The sequence below is a fragment of the Frieseomelitta varia genome, unplaced genomic scaffold (assembly GCF_011392965.1).
Source record: "Frieseomelitta varia isolate USP_RPSP 00005682 unplaced genomic scaffold, Fvar_1.2 scaffold_345, whole genome shotgun sequence".
Lineage (NCBI taxonomy): Eukaryota > Metazoa > Arthropoda > Insecta > Hymenoptera > Apidae > Frieseomelitta > Frieseomelitta varia.
Window position 1 is genome coordinate 96,941 of NW_025110085.1, and position 22,592 is coordinate 119,532.

Below are 22,592 nucleotides of genomic sequence, written 5' to 3' on the forward strand. Positions count from 1 at the left end.
ATTTCGATCGTCGTACGCTCAAATTCTTCGGGCAAACAACATTTGAAACGTTCTTCGAAAGAGCAAACCATGTTCGAACGAACGAAGAAACATCTTTTCTCTCTCGTTCTGACGCGTGTCACAATCTGAAGCGAGTCCGGTTTCCTGCGCCTAGCCTCAGGAGGAGGAACACGAGATCGAGCAACGAGCCACTTGGAGTGCACTTGATTCGGTTTTTTCACGAGGAAATTTTAAATTGCACATAAATGCATGAAAATGCGCGGCCTGACGACGACGGCAGTCTGACAACAGTCTAACGACATTTCAATACATATTAATGAGACTTCGTTCTGATTGGTGGCATTTATTACTCGCAAGAATGTTACGTGTATTCTACGCCGACTCTGGTCGCCAATAATATCGGAATATTCTTTTCTATTGCGTCAAATGCTGCGAATTCCTCCTAAGACGATTAAGGGAGTATTATTGGTAATCCGGCTTGTAAAAATCCACTTTTTTGAGATTTTTTTTTCTAAGGAAACCCATGATACGTTTTCGCACACAGATTTATTCATACTTAAAGAGTATTTACAATTTTCTTTTTAACGAAATTAATGAAAGTTGTGGAAATTATATAGCCTTGGGTGCTATGGCATACTTTTAAAAACGGGCTCGAATGGCTGACGTGATTCCGGTCCACCTGGTTGTTTGAAACTAAAAAACCAGAATGCATCTTAATTGGTATAAATATTGCTATCGAATGAATCACAGAAACGGCGAAATTTCGAAAATTTAAAAAAATGGCAGCATTCTGAAGTTAGAATGTCGATTTTCCTTGTGCTTTTTGTCCTTTGGGTGGTAAAAAAAAATAGAAAAAAAACATCAGATTTTGAAATCCATGGTTCACACGATAAGATACATCCGGTGAAGATCTCCTCCAAATTTCAAGTCAATCGATCAACTGAAACATGAGATATCAGCCAGTTCAAAAAGTATGGATCTGAGAAAAACACATTTGAAGTTCTTGTTGCCCGTTGTACAAAAATATTCATACTTACGAGCAATCGAGCAATACAAAAAATAAAATATTATAAAATAATAACAATATAAAAATATTATAATATTATAAAATAAAATATTTTTTGTGAAAAGCACGTTTGAAGTTCTTGTTACTCGTTGCACAAAGATATTCATACTTACGTACACCGTTTCATTTAAACATCTGTAACTTTGCTAATTTTACAAATTCAAACAAATCCTTGTACATGGACATTTTCGAAAGTTTATACTTTGAGAGGATGTAAAAAAAAAAAAAAGAAATTGATTTTTTTTAAGCCGGAGTACCAGAATTACTCCCTTAAAGCGCGTTGCGTGAAAAGGAGAAACCTGCGAAGTGTTCTGCATCGCGTGGACAACGAAACTGCGCCCTTACTCGAAGTCCTAATGAAGGCGAACCGAAGTGACAAGGAGTCGTATAGCGAAGCTACAAAAACTAGCTGGAAGATTCAAAGATTCTTATGGCGCGTGACTTGCGAAATTATTTGATAAGTGGATTTGTTTGTCGAGCTCGCGGACTGGGTTAATAAGGCTGGAAGTATCTCAAGGTTTCTATGAAATCTTTGCAGAATTAACGTGAACACGGCTTTATATAATGGGTCGCAATTGAGCTTGACAGTGTCGTGCAAAAGTCCTCGACTATCTGCATCAACTTACAACTTTCCAAAGACTCCTGTTCAAAGAGTTACAAAATAGACGCGTCACGCAAAAGGGGAAACGAATAATTTGACGAAATAATTAAAATAATTGAACGAATTGATGAATTAAATGTCCAAAAGCAGAACACAGCGTCCGTTTAGTGGAGAGGCTGGAAGACTTTTCCACAGTACTGTATCCACTTGTTGGGCCGTACTCTGCACGAGGTTCCACGTGAAATGCACGCCGAACTGGTTGCGCCTCTGTCTGATTCGTTCTTATTAAGCTCGATTGATTGATCGAATTGAATTTCAAATAGCTCTTCCTCTCTGCGTTTATTAATAGAACGCACAAATAAGAAAGCATCTTTCGTTCGAGGGCTCATCGAAGGCGTGCTGTTACTACTATCGTTATTACTATTTATTATGTTAGTTATGATATTTAAGCCTATCGTAAGAGGTCATCTAATATTAGTAATTGATGATACGATTATAAAAAAATTCTAACATCGTACGAACATAATATATATATATACTGCGCATCACGCGATTTTTATGACGTTACATGTTTGAGAATATTTTCAGATAAGGGAGGAGGAAAGAAAGGCAGGAAAAACGATAAATTTACGCTGGAACGATAGCGATATACCTCTATCAAAACTGCGCAATCCAGTTCAGCATGTTGCGAGATTTGTATAATTAAAATAGCGTCGCAAAGTCGCATACATTACATTGAGATTTAAGCTGAATCTGATGGACTTAACATAATACTTGGACGCTTTTAAGTGATTAATACAAGATTTATGATTATCCGTCGTTTTTTAGGATGCAAACATGTGTCAAATTAAATGAATAATTCACGAATAGAAAATTCGTTTGTCGATGAGAGAAGGCATCGAGCAAGGATGCTGAAATCACTATCAAGACAAAGATCGATTAGAGAATGTCGAAGATAAGGTTTCGTCTAGTTTTCAAGCAACAGATGAGTCATTATTGTTAGACCACGAATATGTGAAAATTAACAGCAGGTTCGCGGGCATCTATTTTTAATAATTATAATCAAAGCACCTACGTCAGACAGAATCAGAGCGGAAATAATAAACCGGTGACCTGATCGTCATCGTGGGTCGTGAAACATACAAACAAAAGAATTATCGGTGAAACTTTCATCGGATAAAAATGATCGAAATACATGCTCAAATATACTCGAACGATTTTTCTCTACGATTTCCCTCTATAATTTTATAATTTTAATATTGCATAAAACTCATTTCGAAACGTAATATTCAATCTTGTTATCTAATAGAGACTCATCTGGGACCGACGAAAAATTTCGAAATTAATTAGTTGCGCTTTGACTCCATCGAGCTCTTCATTCTCTACACTTTGAACAACCCACGATAATGTTCATCGAAAACGATTATCGATCGTCCGCAGGTAATTTTCCATAGGCATCAGCTAAGTGAAGAAAGTGTAGATAATATCAAAGACCGTGTCCCTTAAGAATTCGTTTCTACGCTTATTGTTAAGGGGGTATTCTGGTAATCGACTTTTTTTGGGACTTTTTTCTAAGGAAACCATGATACATTTTGGTACGCAGTTTTCACATACAGATTTATTCATACTTAAAGCGTATCTACAATTTTTTTTTTTTAACGAAATTAATGAAAGTTGTGGAAATTATACAGCCTTAAGTAAAGCATATTTTTAAAAACGGGTTCGAATGGCTGACGTGATTCCGGTCCACCTGGTTGTTTGAAACTAAAAAACCAGAATGCATCTTAATTAGTATAAATATGGCTGTCGTATGAACCACGGAGACAGCGAAATTTCGAAAATTAAAAAAATGGCAGCATTTTGAAGTTTAAGTATCGATTTTCCTTGTACTTTTTGTCTTTTGGGTGGTAAAAAAAAATAGAAAAAAACATCAGATTTTGAAATTCATGGTTCATGCGATAAAGGTACATCCGGTGAAGATCTCCTCCAAATTTCAAGTCAATCGGTCAACTGAAACATGAGATATCAGCCAGTTCAAAAAGTATGGATCTGAGAAAAACACATTTGAAGTTCTTGTTGCCCGTTGTACAAAAATATTCATACTTACGAGCAATCGAGCAATACAAAAAATAAAATATTATAAAATAATAACAATATAAAAATATTATAATATTATAAAATAAAATATTTTTTGTGAAAAGCACGTTTGAAGTTCTTGTTACTCGTTGCACAAAGATATTCATACTTACGTACACCGATTTAAACATCTGTAACTTTGCTAATTTTACAAATTCAAACAAATCCTTGTACATGGACATTTTCAAAAGCATGTACTTTGAGAAAATGTAAAAAAAAAAATTGAGTTTTTTAAACTGAATTACCAGAATACCCTCTCAATTGCATAAGTTGAAAGTACGTTCCTGGAAAATGATTTCTGCGATTGACGTAACATTAAACAACCCAAAAAAAAAAAAAAAAAGTATGATTTCGTTCTTAGTACGGAAGTGCAGCTTAGCTTGAACAATTATTCAAACGTCAGATGCTGAAGTAAATTGATGCAATTCTGCCTGAAATAACTGTCTCGAAAGACGGTCAAAGATCGCGGGTGCCATTGTTTTCTCTCTGCGAATTGTACGTAAATTACGGTATGGCGTGACCGATCGCATTCATCGGTGCTTTTCCTGTTTAACCGCCGCGATATCATCGTGGATATCGCGTTGTTTTCAAACATATCGCGATATCCTTTTGCGAGCAAACACTCTCCATTAAAAAAAAAAAAACAGTGAATGTCAATTGGGTGTTTTTATCGACTCTTATGAGATGCTTATCCATATATCTCGTTTTAATTAAACTTTACTCTGGGACTTTATTAATCGCACGCTCTAAATATGCATTCGAAACGTTCTGCACTCGAACAGCGTTCGTTGAAATTTTACGTCAACTTAAGAGAAATGTGAAATTTCATCATATATATATATGTATATATCCGGGAAAGTTTGTTTCTTTTCGCTCAGTTCCTTAAGTGGGAATGTCCACGTCATCTGCCAACATCCGGAAATACGCGTTCTAGAAAACCGTTTACGTTCGAGCGTAAAACGTAGTAAAATGTCTAATAGACAATGTCAAAAATCACCTGTGCAACCAAGTTGCTCGACTCGTGCACGAATGCCAAACCGACGAGCTGGTCGTTTCGTAGAACCTTCCTGAAGCGATCTTTTCTAGCTGAGAGCTGGCTTGTATGTTAATCGAAATATTAGCAAACAATACGAGTGCGTAGGTAATAACCAAATATTTGTCTGTACGTCCTGAAAGTTAATTTTATTCGCCTGTCTGTCTGTCTCTGGCAATGATTTTTCATTTTTTTTTTTCCTTTTTTTTTGCTAAATCGAATAATTTTCTTTGTGCGATGAATTATGACATGCAAGTGATTCACGCAAGAGTTCCTTCGCTTTCTTTGCTCCTCGAGAAATCAGACAGACGTAATTTTACAGCGAACATAAACGAATCTACCACGAACCATGCTTGTTCTGAAATAACGCCGTTTCTTGCGAAAAAAAGTTCGACTTTTCTCTCATCCGTTTCAGTCAAATAAACCGATTCAAATCGGAGGGGTAATCGTAAGTGACGCGCAACTATTGGACGTGACGTCAATTTTTTTTTATCACACACACTGTTATTGCAACTATTTTTAACCGCTGAATTGACACGAGTAAGACATTGTGCCGCTTTCACGTGATTTTCACACGATTGTGGAATGATCCGGAAATGTTTCTTACTTTTTTCTTTTTTTTTTTTTTTTCAAACCGTGTTATTTTACAAGAGAAGAGAGATTATTGTTCGTGCCTTCGAATATTAAACAACGACAGATTCGAAACCTCTGGTAACATGACCGTGTAAAATAACTTGCGGTTGGCGTTGGTATCTGTAATTTTAGAAAAATTTTTTTGGCCATGCCTTGAAGCATCTCTAAAACCCTGATGCCCTCGCACATAACTCTTATTATTCAAAAAGTGAATCTTTGGCGTGCAGGAAGCCTAAAAGGCCACTAGCTTCCAAAGAGCATGACATCCATAAAAAAAAAATTAGAAAGTTAAATTTTCATTTAAAGAAATGCAAAGAACTCACTGCCAATAACTCATTTTCGAATTTTGAGCCCCCTAGAAAATCAAATTGCTCACGTTTATAGGGTTTACAAATAGCGAAGAGCAAATAACTAATGGTACGAGAAGAGTACAAATGTGGATTGTATCTGTAATAAATGTTATCTTCGAAACTATGCACCTACGTATTTACAGACGCATTCTCTCATACATGTACATAATAAACGCGTCAGTATCTAATCCAGGTCGATTACGTTTCTGATATTACTGAAAGAAAGGATTAAATGGGTCAACATGTTATACGCTTGACGACGAAACGTGCCACGAGTTTCACCCGTTGTCTCGTTCCTAATTTTTCGAAGTTTCACGGTGAATCGGAATAACTGTCGCGCGTCATCGACTTTCACCTAACGTACAGATTTTTGACGATCGTTTCCTCAGGTGGCGCTCAATATTCGGGAAACCGCGGAAAACTAAATTATGGAAAAGCTATTTAAATGGCGTGAATGGTATTTGATTAAATAATAAACCTCCACGTAAACGAAACTTCATTCACAAGTGAAACTTAATTCAGAGTGAACTTAAATAACGTTCCTCTAAAGGAAATATTATTTTAACCTCGTGTGTCAAGAATTTTTTTGTTCCAAAATTGTAATATCTTCTCAGTTCTAAGTATATTTAAGTAAAACAAAATAAGCAAAACAAATAATAAATCTATTACCTCTCAATCATTTCTATCCAGTGATATCATACCGACCAAGTTCAAAAAGTAAGCGACGAATTGTTGTATACGGGTTTGGTCGCTCGTTATGGTCCGCAATCAGTTGCCAGTATAATTGGTTAACCTCTTGCCCTGAAATGACGTGCAACGTCGAGAATTTTTTTGTCCCAAAATTGTAATATTTTCTCAGTTTTAAGTATATTTAAATAAAACAAAATAGGCAAAACAAATGATAAATTTATTACCTCTCAATAATTTCTATCCAGTGATATCATACCGATGAATTCAAAAGGAAGACGAATTATTGTATACGGTTTGGTCACTCGTTATGGTCCGCAATTAGTTGCCAGCTCAAGTGGTTAACCTCTTGCGCTGGAATGACGTGCCACGCACGTCGAGAATATTTTGTCCCAAAATTGCAATATTTCCTCGGTTTTAAGTATATTTAAGTATAACCCAGGCAAAACAAATAATAAATTTATTACCTCTCAATCATTTCTATCCAGCGATATCATACCGACGAAGTTTAAAAGGAAAGCGACGAATTGTTGTATACGGGTTTGGTCGCTCGTTATGGTCCGCAATCAGCTGCCAGCGCAAGCGGTTAATTATGCTGTAACGGAAATAATTATTATAATTAAAGTAAGATCATTTAAGAAAGACAAGTTCACGAGCGAGAAGATAGTTGAATTTCCATCTATGTAGATAAACTTTTTCATTTATGTCAGACATTCAATCAAAGACGCTCTTGACTACTACATACTAACCACAAGGAATTTGATCTATTAATCCAATAGTTTCATCTATCCGAATATGTAAAGACTCGAAATTAAATAAAGACAATCGAAAATAATATCTATTGAAAAGAGACAAATCTCTTTTATTGAATAAACTTTAATAATGACAATTTGATTCATCGAAAGGCATTCGTTACGCGCTGTTGGATGATTCATAAATCTTACTAGCCAATCCTAAATCCTTGAATGAACGAGAGAAAAATGCATAGCTGTGATATTATACGATCTCAAAGATCGCGTGGAACTTCAGCGAGAACACCATTTCTTACTTTCCTCGTGGATGTTTATTTTGGTTCGTCTTACCAAACGCTATGAAGGCGATCATTGTTCATTTTACTGTGGGACAGTAAAAGTAGTCATTTATTTAAATTAGGAGAGTGGTAGAAAATACAGAAAGAAAAATTTAAAGTAGCCCAGATTTTGAAAAATCATGATTTTGTGAAATTACAAATCTAACGGTATACCAAACAAAGAAATTCAACGATAATTATCTCTCTTTTTATCTGTTCGCAATCTTGTCACTATAAGAAACATCATTCGATAAAAAGTTTAATTTCCTTGATCATATTATCATTCTTTATGGATGCTTCAATAGAAGTTATAATTAGAAAAATGCATTTGCTCAATACGTACGATGATTTTGAAACATAATTCTAATGTGAAAATCTCGGCCCAAATGATGGCCATATTTATGGCTTTAGTTCCAACATGTGTATATACTTATATATATATAATCTATATATGTATAGAATATATAGATATACATAACTGCGCCAACGAGAATCGGACGTCGACACGAGGTGGAGGGGAGAGCGTCGAGACGATAAAACTACATGTAACTCTCTCCGCTGCTCAGTATGCATTGAGAAAGCCAGAAGTACTGTATAATCGTTGCGTTTATTTCTATTTATTTCGCACGAAAGACGAGAGAGCGTCTATTAAATCATCAACAAGTATTCCGTTCCGCCAATCAAGATCGGCGTTTTAACCTCCTTTATAGGGTAGTTTAGTCTCCACGGCGCACGCGCAACGTCGACGACAATTTTCTCGAATCTTACGTTTCCAAAGTTATGAAATTCGTCGCCAAGAAGTCGCTCACACTCGCTGAAGATACAAATCGAGTTTTAACCAGCATTCGGTAAGAAAGTACTTCGTAAGAAAGTGACGAGTTAAAATTCAAAATTTTCGGTGTTGATTGTTGTACATACCACGTGAAGTAGCTTGCCCAGTACTATATATCGTGTGAAAGAAGCGTTCGTACGCGATAGAAGCATCTACATATACGCTAATAGTCGCTTCAAGAGCTTCAAGAAGACAATAAAGAAAGAGAGAGAGAGAGAGAGAGAGAGAGAGAGAGAGAGAGAGAGAGAGAGAGAAAAGAAACTCCTCGAGTGTATAGAAAATTAATTTGTTAAAACTGAACCACGCCTGAAGTTGTAACTGGCAAACTCTGGCAAGCGTCGGTTGAGGTTAGGTCGTCTCTAAATGATCATCGCGCGATCCGAAGTGCGTCGTGTCCCGTCCGTGCGTAGCGAGTGACGATTTTATTTGTATACACGGTGCGTGCGTGTTCCGGAGGAGTGCCAGCTCGAAGAAAAGGAATAATGTCAAGCAGTGTTTGCCACGCGCCCCTGCCAGCACGAATGGAAGCATTCACCACGAGACTTTGTCTACGTGCTGCTGACCAATATGAGCGGCTACTGCAAGCTCACTTCAACAAGGTACGTCTCTCTGGCAAAACTTTGCTCGCAACTTGCATGCATATTCCGGACTCGTTATACTCACCTACGAGTACCTACTTCGATCGGTGCGAGAAACTTCGACGGGGTAATAAACTGTAGGCATGAGGTTTCTCGTAGTAAGCACTTTGCGGTATGTATAGTGCTTTTTCGAATGCCTACGACCGATAGAAAGTGCATGAAAATCCAATTAACGATCTGATTGCGGATTCTTTTTTTTTTTTATCAAAGTACGTGAATCTGTGATATGTATGCGCATATAAACAAGTTTTTTTTTTTTTTGTTCTTAAAGATGTGAATTATTTGAATATTCGAAAATAAATGTTTTTTCAGTTTTTTACGTTCTTGGAAATCTGAATTGTTTGAATTATTATTTTTCATGTTCTCAGGAATCTGAATTATTCGCAAATATTATTCGAGTATAACGTTTATTTTTTTTTTTTTTTTTTTTTTTTAGTCAATGATTAACAGTTGTGCAGAAATTTATTTTCGCGAAACCAGAAACGTGATAATACGTGCATCTTGAAAGTTGTTTCAATATTTGGAACAAACGAAAAACCTGTTTGCTTTTCCTGCCCGTTTCGAGCAGAGATCGTTGACTCGTTGCGCGAGTACGATACAATTTGAACGAAGTAATCGTACGCGAAGATTGTCCTCCTTGATGAAACGTTGATCCGTATTCGCATGTGACTCCGTTAACGGTAACATTGTTCTGTTTCTCAATTCGCCGTTATATCTCCTTTCACGGCATTTATTCCCACGCTCTATTCGAAATTCATTTCAAACTTTTTCCCAATTTATAATAATTTCAATGATTGATATCGGTCGATGGTAAAACAGTTAAATTTTTTTCTGCTCCAAAGACGAGAAAAATGTTTTTCTAAAAACAATTTGAATCTTCGACGATTGCTTTTTTTTCCGAGTTTGGAACGTGTTATAATTTATACATGCTTTGTTATCAAATTATCGTCGTCTATCCCGATATATACCCTGTGTTCACAGGTCGACAGATTTACAAGTGATTTATTTCACTTTCGTTATCATTGCAAAGCACGTATCATATCTTTGTCAATTCGAAATATTTTTACATTGTTTTGAACGAATATTGTGCAATATTATCAACAGTCGCGGACTGCAAATGAAAATTAAACGTATCGAAAAATATCAGTCGAGCACAAGTTCTTTTTCGAAGAAGAAAAATGTTGTAAATTGAATTTTGATCAGATGTTTCCAATGCGAGTTTTGATCGTGAAACGAGGTGCGCGCAGTGCACCTGTTAATCGCACGTCTACGTAAATAAGCTGCGCCCCTCTGCCGAGAGTAAAATTAGGCTCTGCAAACCGGTCTTGTATTTTTAGTACGTTTTGCTTTTTCGTGCACGTCGCAGACCCCCCGTTACCGCCTATTGTGTCCGCTCGATATCGATTAACTCGGCGCGGGACGATTTCTCGAAGGCGGATCCGAATCGCGCGCGAACTTTCGAAATTTCGAACGCAAAGCGCCGACCTTCGCCGAAGGTGAAGATGATGAATAAATTCAAGGCGGTGCTCGACGACAAAAACTCAAGGATCGCTTTATATATCTAGAACGTGTTAAATTAACTCCGTGCGATTTATTTAACGACCGCGGTTGAAAAATAAAAAAGGGGACGGAGGGCTCGTAAATTCATGTTGAAATAAAGTTCAAAGTTCCAACGCAAGACTCGCTGCAGTATTAAATGTGTCAATAAATCAAACAAAAAAAAAAGAGAGAGAGGGAGAGAGAAATTAAATTAAATTAAATTAACCTCTTGCGCCGGAATGACGTGCCACGCACGTCGAGAATTTTTTTGTCCCAAAATTGCAATATTTCCTCTGTTTTAAGGATATTTAAGTATAAGCAGAACAAATAATAAATTTGTTACTTCTCAATAATTTCTATCCAGTGATATACCGACGAATTCAAAAAGAAAGCGGCGAATTATTACGGTCTGGTCACTCGTTATGGTCCGCAATCGGTTGCCAAGTGGTTAAAAAAGAAATTACATTCAGCATTCCTTTCTAGCGCTAGAACTGGATATATCCGGAAAATCGATTTAAAATTGCTATTGTGACGTTGAAACGATGAGTCACATTTTTGAATACACAATTACCTAATTTACGTATCTATAGTCTAATTCCGAAAGATCCGTTACACTTACGAAATTCTTCGTTCTGATAATTGTATCAGAACGTTGTGCATATAATGTTGTTTATAAAGTAAGGAAAAATGCAGCAAGGAATGCAACGATACTGCACATTGTGAATATGAAGAAACACTTTGTATATCGAGGAACATAAATGTTGTTCGATAAGCGTGACTCCTTTCAAAAGACTTTGTGCATATTTTCTGATTATAAATTTGCTCTTGCTGGTTGCTGGCTGGTCGACATTGAATCATAAGTTTTTATAAAATATGGCATGAATGTGATATCTATCTATATATACAAAATTATTTAATTATGTACATACAGGATTATTCAAATTAAATAAAAAAACAGAAGCGAGCAAAATTAAATCACCTTCGATTTGCATGCATACCTATTAATTTCGTACGACTTTTTTTTCTCTCGATGCGTGTAAAAAGCGCTTGTTATTACTTCCAATTCAGTCATTAATCGTAGTGTCTGCCGTTTTTAAATCAGAGAAGAGAACGAGTAACTACATATTACACCGCGCGCTTTGAAAGTAAAATTATCACCCCTTCTCTCCCTAACAGCTTCGAAGATGAATCGAACTCGAGGATCTCCTTTGAATGCAACATTTTGTCTAATTGTCGAAGCGTTTGGTTTTTACCAACCATATATTTACCAGCGTAATGATCGTTAATTCGTTTTCAATCAGTGTAATTTCCCATTGATGGCGCGATACTTAACGATAGTAAAAAAAAAAAAAAAAAAAAAAAAAAAAAAAAAACACTTCTAGAAGATTATCATAATGTTCATAAAGATGCTGTTTTCGGAATCGAAAACATCCAGTGAAAATTTCAACATCAGTCCACGACGAGTTCCTCCAGTTCATTCTTGACTCGTTTGTTCCTCTTTCTCCCCGTTTTCGTGTTAAATCGCGGCAACTTTCGCGGAATGGAACATGAAACGAGTCGCGTGGAAATCAAGGTGCATGCTCTTGCTACGTAACAGACGACGTCAATCAAGTAGAATGTAGTAATTTTAATAACCACGTGGGTACCACGTCCGTTTAAATGTTCTCCGCGTGTTATTACAACGAATACATGTACACGGTGAGCAAAAAGTTTCTTCCCACTTTTTTTCTTTTTTAATAAAACGTAAAAATATAAGGAAAAGCTAATTTTATCAATTTTAAATGAAAAAGTCAAGTTCGAGCATGATTCGTTTCATTACGTTTCGAAAATTATCCCCTTCAAACGATTTTGGCCCACCCTGTACATACAACGAATTGTACATACAACAAACTTCCAAATTCCAAGTTTATCTTTTATCTTTGGTTATTAATCGACCGGTTATTAATCACGACGTTTCCTCGCCTTCAGCGATAAAGTAACATCAATCTGGTTGCATTTTTGTACACGATGAACGCATTAATGGCTTACTGTATCGATCATGTAAATATGATATCGTTTTTTTAATCGTCTGGTAATTCATTTTTTACAAGGATTGCAAGCACCAACGATTTCTGGAACTACTAAAAGCAGACTATTAACCTCTGCCACGCACGTCGAGAATTTTTTATCCCAAAATTGCAATATTCCCTCGGTTCTAAGTATAACTCAGGCAGAACAAATAATAAATTTATTACTTCTCAATAATTTCTATCCTATCTAGTGATATCACACCGACGAGTCAAAAAGAAAGCGACGAGTTATTGAATACGGTTTGGTCACTCGTTATGGTCCGCAATGGTCCGTTAACCTCTTGATTTAGTATTTAGTAAAATAGTAATGTTTTTTATAATATTTAGAATTTTTATGTAGTTTTATATTTATATATTTAGTATTTTAATATTTAGTATTTTAGTTTTTTTATAATATTTAATACTTTTTAAATATTTTATATTCACAATATTTTATCGTTTTATATTTATACATTTAGTATTTTAATATTTAGTATTTTAGTTTTTTTATAATATTTAGTATTTTTTAAATATTTTATATTCACAATATTTTATCGTTTTATATTTATACATTTAGTATTTTAGTTTTTTTATAATATTTAGTATTTTTTAAATATTTTATATTTTACAAGATTTTATTTGTTATAATATTCTGGACAAGGTTTGGGTTAGTTTCTCCGGCGCGAAATTTGAATTTTTATTTAAAGATCGTCCTTAAATCACAAAGAAAAATTGATTGCCCTTAACTCTTCGTTAATCCTCACATCATAATTAAGTTAACGATATTTTAACATCGAATTTGCTCATCAAATGTATTACACATGTAATTTTTTTTTAATCTTTCAGCTCATATCGGTTTTGACGAAAGTTATGCAATTAAGTAAGATTAATTAAGCTCTTAATTCTCTATTCTCGGCTTTCAACTTCTTCTGTTTTATTTTATCTGATTACGTTTTGCATCGATCGCAGTCACAATTTGATGGTTTGAACGATAGAACTCAAAGAAGAAGTCAACGCACGTACTGTAAATTTATATTTATTTGATATCTATAGTTAAAGTTGAGCATTTATTTGATATCTATAGTTAAAGCAAGTGACACTTTGTGTAACAATAATCCACAACGAATGAAGAAAAATTGACGAGTAATTGAATAAACAGCGAATTGACGTAATCTCATTGATAGCTTATTGTTTCCACTCGATCACGTAACACAATAATATTTAATCAACGCAATTACAATTTCACGTTGCAGCAAGCAAAAATTCGAGAAAGAAAAACGTCTATTCGCACGTCAGCGTGAAGCGCGATTCAATTTATCACCAGACACGTTACACCGAGAGTATTTACGTATCGTGATTATCGTAAAATCTCGATCATCAACGTACAAAGTACTTAGCATAGTTGACGAGATAAAAAGTTTCCCCGACAAATCGCCGTTTAACGTTATCGTTGGGAAATATGCTGGAAAACGCGCGATCGAATCGCTTTCTATCGACGATAGTACACATAAAGCCAGGCTTGATTTATAAATTGTTTTTTTCCTGTGGGGTCACGATTGCAGGGGATCATTGATCGACATTTCAGAGCCCTCGTTTGCTTAAAGCGGGCGAGTAGCATACGCGTCGCATACCTACATACGTGCGCGCGTTCGTGTCATTGACGTCGATCCTGCCATTTAATTTCCGCGTCGTTTTTAATTGAGAAACGAAATACTGACTTTTCGTTGCCCTTTCAGACATATCGTATCCTCCTCGCGGATATTTTTAAACGTATCCTTTGAAACATCACTTCCTTTTCATTCTCTTTCTCTGCCTCGCTTTCATCTCGCTTCGTCCACGCTATATAATCACGTTGCTATTTCTGTTGAGACACGTTATGGAAATAACGTTGTTTCTTTCTTTGAGATTCTCTCGCGCGATAACTTTCGACGATGATTTTTTTGGAAGTGTTGGAAGTGAATAGAAGAGTATGGCGAGACTCGAGAGACACGAGGCTGTTGCTTCGGGTCGTTCTTTTTTTTTTTTTTTTTTTCTTTGGCGAAATAAAATACGCAGATTAAGTCGCAAATATGCAGATTAAGAGAGAGAAGACAGGAGACAGAATATATGTAGTAAAAGCGTTAACGCGTCACGGAAGAATTTGGATGTATCGATATGAATTACACGCAAAGCTTACGCTATTCTAGGATCCTGTTGCTACCAAGCGAGATTTGAACACGCCTAGGGGAAAAAATTACGCAACAGGCGATCGCAATTAACCGAGGTTGATCAATGTTGACTATGAAAGACGGAGTGTTATTTCTGAAAAATTCTCAAAAATCGTAGCAACGTTCGATTTAGGCAGAAATTAATCCCCCCCCCCCCGGCAATCTCAGAATTTATATAATACGATTTTTGTGGAATTAAAATCAAAAGACTACGCTATTTCTACTTTTGTCGAACATTTTATTGAAAATTATCGATTCAAGCCTTAATAATTATCAATTCAAACCTTAATAATTTTATAAAAAAAAAAAAGAGATCACATAATAATCCACTTGATCTCATTTCAAAGATGATTTTACATCATCCAGCGAGTGGAAAAATAAAGATACCTTTTTCTTGAAAATTGTAAAAACAAAAGAAAAATAAAAGAGTTTTTGCATGACCAGATTCATTATTATCTTTTGAAAACTGAAATGCCCTATCTACGATTTTTTTTTTTTTTTGCAGCGTTCTATTGAATTTTGAACATTAGAATTTCCTTTAATTATTTTCATATTATTTAAAATTCAATAAAATGATCGAGAAAGAAAAGATCTTATAGCAAGTTCTAAGGGAGAGATTTCAATTTTTGAAAATTTTCATTGTTTCTAGAGATCTTTGAAGTTTTACAATTTTCCAACAAGAAAAAAAAAATTCTTCATCTTTGCACTTCATTAAAGTGATGTAAAATCATCTTTGAAAAAGACAAACTGAGGATATCCTACGCTTTAAAATGAGATCAAGTGGATTGTCTTTTGAGATCAAGGTCTTCTAACACTAGAACTATCAAAGTGGTCAAAATAACCATTATAATTGTCATTATAATTCTCTAAATTTGTATGTTTGTAACATTGTATTATTAGATACTTGAGTGATTTTTAATAAATTAATGTTAACAGATTATTAGATTAATACATTGATTAATAGATAAATTAATATTAATAAAAGTTTGTGCTCTTTATTTATTTTTATTTATCATTTTTTATTCTTATCGACAATTTTTCATTAGTCGTTAATTTACCTTCCAGTTTCGATTTTTGTTTGTGTTCTCGAAGTTTGTCGTGACAAATGAAATTCTCGCATATATGTAAATAAGTAACGCAATTTTTATTTCATTCCGCGTTAAATAACCGCAAATATTCGTCGCTCGTCAGCGTGAGATCTTGCTCGATCGATATCGATCGTCTGACTCATCGTGAGCAAAACGAGGGAATATGCACATCGAGTATTTCGTGTAACAAAATTCGTCAACTCACGAATAATAAAATTAGCAAACGACGAATACGATCAAACAAGTGCGAGAGATCGTATTCACCTGACTTTTGCTAAGGGGAGAAGCCACGCAGAGGTCATTGTCGCATTGTCTCGATCGTCGGGGATTCAATTTTCCAACGTTAAGATACAGTAGTAGCCACTTAAGCGTCTATACCTATCAATTTTTAGAAATTAAGAAAAAAATAATAAAAATACATAAAGTTGTTTAGAGAAAAATTGGTCCCGAACACTCTTGGTAATTTTTTCAACTGCAACTGTACCTACAGACGTATTGTAACTTTAATCACAAATTAACATTTTACCGACCGGTAGCCTATTAATCGACTACTTATCAACCACTACCGGTTGGTAAGGTGTTAAAATCTCCCTATAGTATATCTATCCCTCATAAACACCCAACGCTACCAGTGTACGAAGTTTCAGCCGAATCTGGCAGATGCCAGAGGCTGGTGTGCAATTTCTTCCCTCGAAATTCTTCATTCGGGTTGGACACGTTTCCGAGCTTATTTGGCTGGCTCTCTCGTTGTGCCAGAGCGTCGAAACTGGAACGGTGCTCGATTGAAACTTATCTGCGACAATGCAATCTGAATACACCGGTGACGTCAATGCTCCGTAAAACGCGACACTCCGGCTTACGAAACGAGTTGCAAGCCTCTTTTCCTCGTTCTTGCGGCGACGTGGTGGCCGAAGGCTACGAGGAAAGATGTAGGTGCGTAATTTGTTGTTCGTCACGTTCGTCGGTAACAAAGAAATTCGATACTTCTCTTTCTTCACGTTTTCGAGTGAAAGGAGAATAAAGACATAGTCGATCGTAAATAACAAAGTCAATTTAATCGAAATCGAAGACCGTCGGATCTATTTGAATCGAAATACCCAGTCCCGTGCCAGGACTCTCTGATTGTGAGAAAAACGAGAAAAACACTTTGCCTCTTCGAGCAAACCAAAATTGAAACAATCGAATTTTATTATTTGAATAATTTTAACCATAAATGTTCATGATGTCCCTTTTGAGAAGTCGATTTTTTCCCCATACGAAGCGCACCAAAAATAAAATAAGAACAAAAATTTTAGACTATCACTACTTGTATCAAACCAGATATCTAAAAAAAAAAAAAACGAGCTCAGTGTTCTCATTAAAAAATTTTTTTAATTAATATAAATATATTTTTCTAATCAATGTGTTGTTTCGCTATAAAAGTTGTTTTCGATATCCAATATGAATAATAAAGGTTAGGTCGAAGTAATTTGTAAACTATGTGCGACCCTCGACAAATTTTTGTTGGCTAGTGAGGCCCAAAAGATCTGAAAGATTGGCATAAATGAATCGCCATTGGAATTCGAGACAAAGTAGACCGTAAAATCGAATTTCGAGCGTAACTTTCCTCAAAAGGAACAGATTGTCTCGTTTCGCTGTTTACAAAGAGACAATTGCATCAAAGACAGCTCGTTACACGTGCTTCGCGTATTTTATCTTGAGCTGTGATTGTTCGTATTCGATCGATAAATATATATCGTGTACTCCTTTACCGACTTTCTCCGAAAAACCGATCAAGTACAATTTTTATCCTGTGGTAACTTATAGTCTGTCTGTTTCAATGGCGTTTCGATCGAGTAGAAAAATTTTCCAAACAGGATGAAATGTTCTTCCATCTCTTTTTCTTTACAAAGTACAACAGTATGTAAGAATTTTTAAAACATTTAATTTTCACGTAGCCCCGAAGGCAGAGAATATTGGCGCTATTGTGAAATACCCTACTAACAATAGGATTAAAAAAACGACAGTTTTATTGTTCGAAACTACTGTCGCTATAATCAGTCGTATGTACTGACTCACGGCTCTTAAAATGATACAAATAAAACCTTCCAAATCGATCTCGAAAGGAACCAATAAGAAATTAAAAAGTTAACATGTACTAGGGGTACTCATAAGTTTGATAGTGACAATAATTTAGCTTATTATAACATAACCTATATTCTTAAATATATTGACAATTAGCGTGTTTATTGTTAAACCATATTATTGATTAAAACTGTATTAACACTTAAATAAAATAAAATTTTGCACAGTATCAAAAAACGACATTACTTTATAGGTAGCCCTAATGATATAAATTTTAACCCTTTGTGTTTAAACGAATGTACAGTTGAAAAGATGGCGTATTTTTCTATTAAAAATTTCAGAATATTTTCCTTTTTCGTCTTATTTGTAGCGAGTCGCCGTAGTTTGTCGTCCTCACTGCGAGCGATAGTCATTGCGGCAACGCGATATAATTCTCCTCGATTGCCATGTGGTTGTTCACTGTGATCAAACACGTTGGCCGGTTAAGCACGATGCAAGAATATGTACATACGCACGCATATTCATCGGAACAGTTGAAGAAACAGCTACGATTATTTTTATATCTAATCGACACGTATGTACGTATTATTTTCAAAGATAAAATTCCAAATAGATAGGTTATTATTAAATAAGTAAAATTTATTAAATATGCACATAATTAATAAAATTCCACAAAATGTATATAATTGGTAAAATAGCAAAGTTCTAATACAATTGAAGTTAAAATTATTGAGCTAAAGTCTTCGATTTTTTTTTTTTTTTTTAGAAATACAGAACTGAGCGTGTTGAAAGAATTATTTGAAAGAATTATTGAGCGACACAAAAGGAAATTGTCTGTTCGTAAATTTTATTTTCTTTGTTGACGGAGTGAGTCACGCTGATTGGATTAGCTGGAATTGATAAATTCAGTATAATAGTTTAGTATTTCGTATAATATTATTCAAAACTAGTGACTTCCAGGTACAAGGGATAATCTCGAGTGAAGCTCAGCGTGACTCAGCCGTGTGACCGTAGCAGCAATAAATTTTATGAGGAGCTATGAACTTATAAAACAGTCTTCGAAATAAACTCTAGAAAATCCCAAAATTCGGGCGAGAATTTTTGCAAGAATCATGAAAATGAACGATGTCCTCGCAAAATTATTGCTGTTCAGATAAGGGACGGTTCAGAGTTCCTCTTAAACTGTTGTAGAAAATGAAACATGGAAGTCGAAAAATGGCTGGACCATTTTCCATGGTATGAGGAGAGGACGATTTTCGAAGTGAGGATACTTTTGTTCTCGAATTCAAATGCGTGTAAAAGCTAAAAGAAATTGAAAAACTTTTTCCTCAACTGAATACAGTATTGAAGATTGAAATTTTCTCTTTACATATTCGCTGTATGATTTTCATTTTTTACCACTTTTTTGCATGTACATGTAGATACATAATTTTCCATGGAATTCTTATAATGCGCATCACTGTACTCTATAATTGCATCATTAGTAGGTTTTGTACGTGTGATACAATTGCATGCACAATTTCGTCGAAGAATATATTGAATTTAAATACAGAAATCGATTTGCCACCGGTCTTTATCAACTATTGTGATACGGTGATCACGTGTTGGCAAACTGCGACGCATGATTTCGTCACGTCCTCACGTTCGAGCCTTGTCAGCTAAATTAAAATGAATGGCGTATCGCGAAATCGAATTCCATGACGAACCACCTGTCCGATCGAATCATGCTTCTCGTTGCGATAATAACGAGCTTTTTCGAACGGTGATCGTCGGTATTTTAAATTCTATAAATTCGACGTAGTGCTCGGTAAATATTTGTCAAAATGACAATTAAAAACGTAACTGAATATATATTCACTTCGACATATAATAATCTAACAGCTCTAACTGTAAGTATATACATAGCGTGTACTGTTGTATACTAATTTTTTTAGACAAATTTTTCCTAGTTAGTTCATGTTTTACACGACGATGAAACTTATTCACAAAATTTCTTTCGAAATTGTCTTTCTAAAAATTGCCCGAAGATCTCGCGAAAAAAATAATCTGTCACCGAAGGGCATTAACTATATTTGCCCCCTTCTGTGTTTCATGCTCTATGTACTCCCCGTGCGTATGTACATACGTATGTTCCGTACGCCTGGTTCCGGTTGCCAATTCAACGCGCAATTATCTTAACATTACGCGCGTCAACCGTTCAATTGTTGCAATCGTGGCCGTTTCTCGCTTGATACCCGGTGCGAGCGACACACGTGACACACTTTTAATCGGATTGAATCGCGATGCACCAATTAGCTGCACGGGGCCGCTCGCGATTCACTCGAGCCTCTAAACTCGATCAACGTCGTTTCGTTTCAGACGCCGGACCGTGCGGACATACTCGCTCCCCTTCTTTCGCTTCTTCTGTTCGAAGAATGTCCTCGATTTTACCCCGCGTGTTTGATTACGAAACGCACTAGTCCGGGGCACCGCAATCGCCGCGTATTTTTCGTTCTACAAAAAGAAGAAGTTATGCGGGAATTGGAATTCGTTTGCAAGTCTCATTGATCGTGACATACATTTGTCACCGCTGTTATTTCCGATTTCTGAGACGCGATATGTTGGGCTAGGTCTCTCGGCTCGGTTTGCCAGTGAATGCCGGATATTCTTACCAAACACAGTCGTCCTGTATTTAATTACCTTTCTCCTTGACGATAATAGAAAGAGTCGTTGCGTTGTCGATTATCCGTCGTTTTTCGAACGAAATGTTTATAACGTTAATTCCGTGTTAATTACGCGCACTAAATAAATAATTGCATAAGAATTTTATTAAAATATTAAAATTGTATAACTTTGAATATTAAAATTATAGCGACAATTAAACTTAATTATATATTAATGTTAAAATTGTACAAAGTAAATGATTATACGAAGCTAAATATTAATCTATGGTTTCTTTTTAACCGTTTGCGCTGGCAGCTGACTGCGGACCATAACGAGTGACCAAACGAGTGTACAATATATTCGTCGCTTTCTTTTTGGACTCGCCGGGTATGATATCACTGCAGATAGAAATTATTGAGAAGCAATAAACTTATTATTATTATTTGTTTTGCCTGGATTATACTTAGACACACTCAAAACTGAGAGAATATTGCAATTTTGGGAGAAAAAATTCATGACGTGCGTGGCACATTATTCCAGCGCAAGAGGTTAAGAATAAGAAAAAGTCATTATACAGTAATTGTCCGTATTTTTTTCGAAAGAAATGTTTATACTTAACTCCGTATGTAAATAAATTATACGAAACTAAATATATTAATTAATAAATAAGCTGAATATTAATTAATAAATAAACTGAATAAATCAATGTGAAATAAATAAATTATGTAAAACTAAATGTGAAGTCTGTTGTAACCGATACAATATCGACGTCACTGATTCTCTCGTGGTAGAATTTATTTTTGAATAGACCTAGTGAACAACGTTAGGAAGACTAATTAGTCGAACAATTTGGCAAACGATTTCGACTACAATGGAATCCAATGTCGGTTAGATTAAATTCTTAGTAGATGTTTTTGGTTACAGCCTTCGAGCAAGGAACAAACCCGGTTGAATCATAATTCGAGCCACAAGGAGCACCGAAGGCAGAAGGATGCTTCGTCGAGCAGCACCTATAGTGCCTTCCGGCAATGGCGTAGGGGCACGTCTATGGGCTCAAATCGGTCGAACAGTGTCGGATCGAGCTCGACCGGGGCCCTCACCAAATTGCCTAATGATTCAGCGACCATGCAAAAAATGGAACAATTCCCACTGGTTCTTTCCGACACCACTATGCCCGAAGAGGATCTTTCGCTGAAATATCTAGCACTGGTACTCGTCCTTTCGTCTTTTAAACGTCTTCGACCGATGCACGGATTTTTAATAAATTTTCAATTAAAAGAAACAATGAAATCTGCCGCAATTAGTTTCAATCGACTTCAAATCAAAATAAAGTTTTAGCACGGAATAATATGTAATATATTTGTCATTAACCTCTTGCGCTGGGATCACGTGCATATTTGGCCCAAAATTTGCAATATTTTTTCAGTTTTAAGTATATTGAAATATAAACCAGGCGAAACAAACAATAAATTTATTACTTAGTAATTTCTATCCGGTGATATATCGATGAATTCGAAAAAGAAGACGAATTATTGTATACGGTTTGGTCACTCGTTATGGTCCGCGTACCAGTTACTAGCGCAAGAGGTTAACGTGTGACGTTGAGAAGAATTTTTTTCACCGGACAATTTGTAATGCGTAACAGTGTTAAAACGTAATTTTATTTAATTATTAGAAACTTCGTGTTGTTCGCGAACAGGAGAACTATAATTCTGCATTCCACTCGAACAATTAGTAATTTGTAAAAATTGCTTTGTTACTGCATTATCTATTGAAAAGATACACATAGCTAAAGTCCAATTTTCTTTCACATCTACACGTGTACTTTATCTGCTGTTAAGTATAGTTGCAAACAGATAAATTGTAAATATAGGTTATTGTTAGTAACAATTTGTTATCAGTGAAAATTTGCGTGTTACGTTATCTTTTTTTTTTTTTTTTTTTTTTTAAAACGTTTT

General features: G+C 35.4%; 1 protein-coding gene across 3 annotated transcripts in view; it reads left to right on the plus strand.

Moving 5' to 3' along the window:
• Positions 1–8,129: 8,129 nt before the first annotated feature.
• Positions 8,130–22,592, plus strand: part of LOC122530527 (inositol-trisphosphate 3-kinase homolog) — a 16,511-nt gene continuing 2,048 nt past the window's right edge. Inside the window, exons 1-2 of one of the 3 annotated variants that reach the window (XM_043657573.1) lie at positions 8,130–9,006; positions 21,543–21,843. In XM_043657573.1, coding sequence (XP_043513508.1) covers positions 8,975–9,006; positions 21,543–21,843 — 333 coding nt within the window. In that variant the 5' untranslated portion in view covers positions 8,130–8,974. Of the gene's footprint in view, positions 9,007–19,799; positions 19,881–21,542; positions 21,844–22,592 lie in introns of those variants that run through there. The other 2 variants (XM_043657571.1, XM_043657572.1) reach the window with 2 other exon arrangements.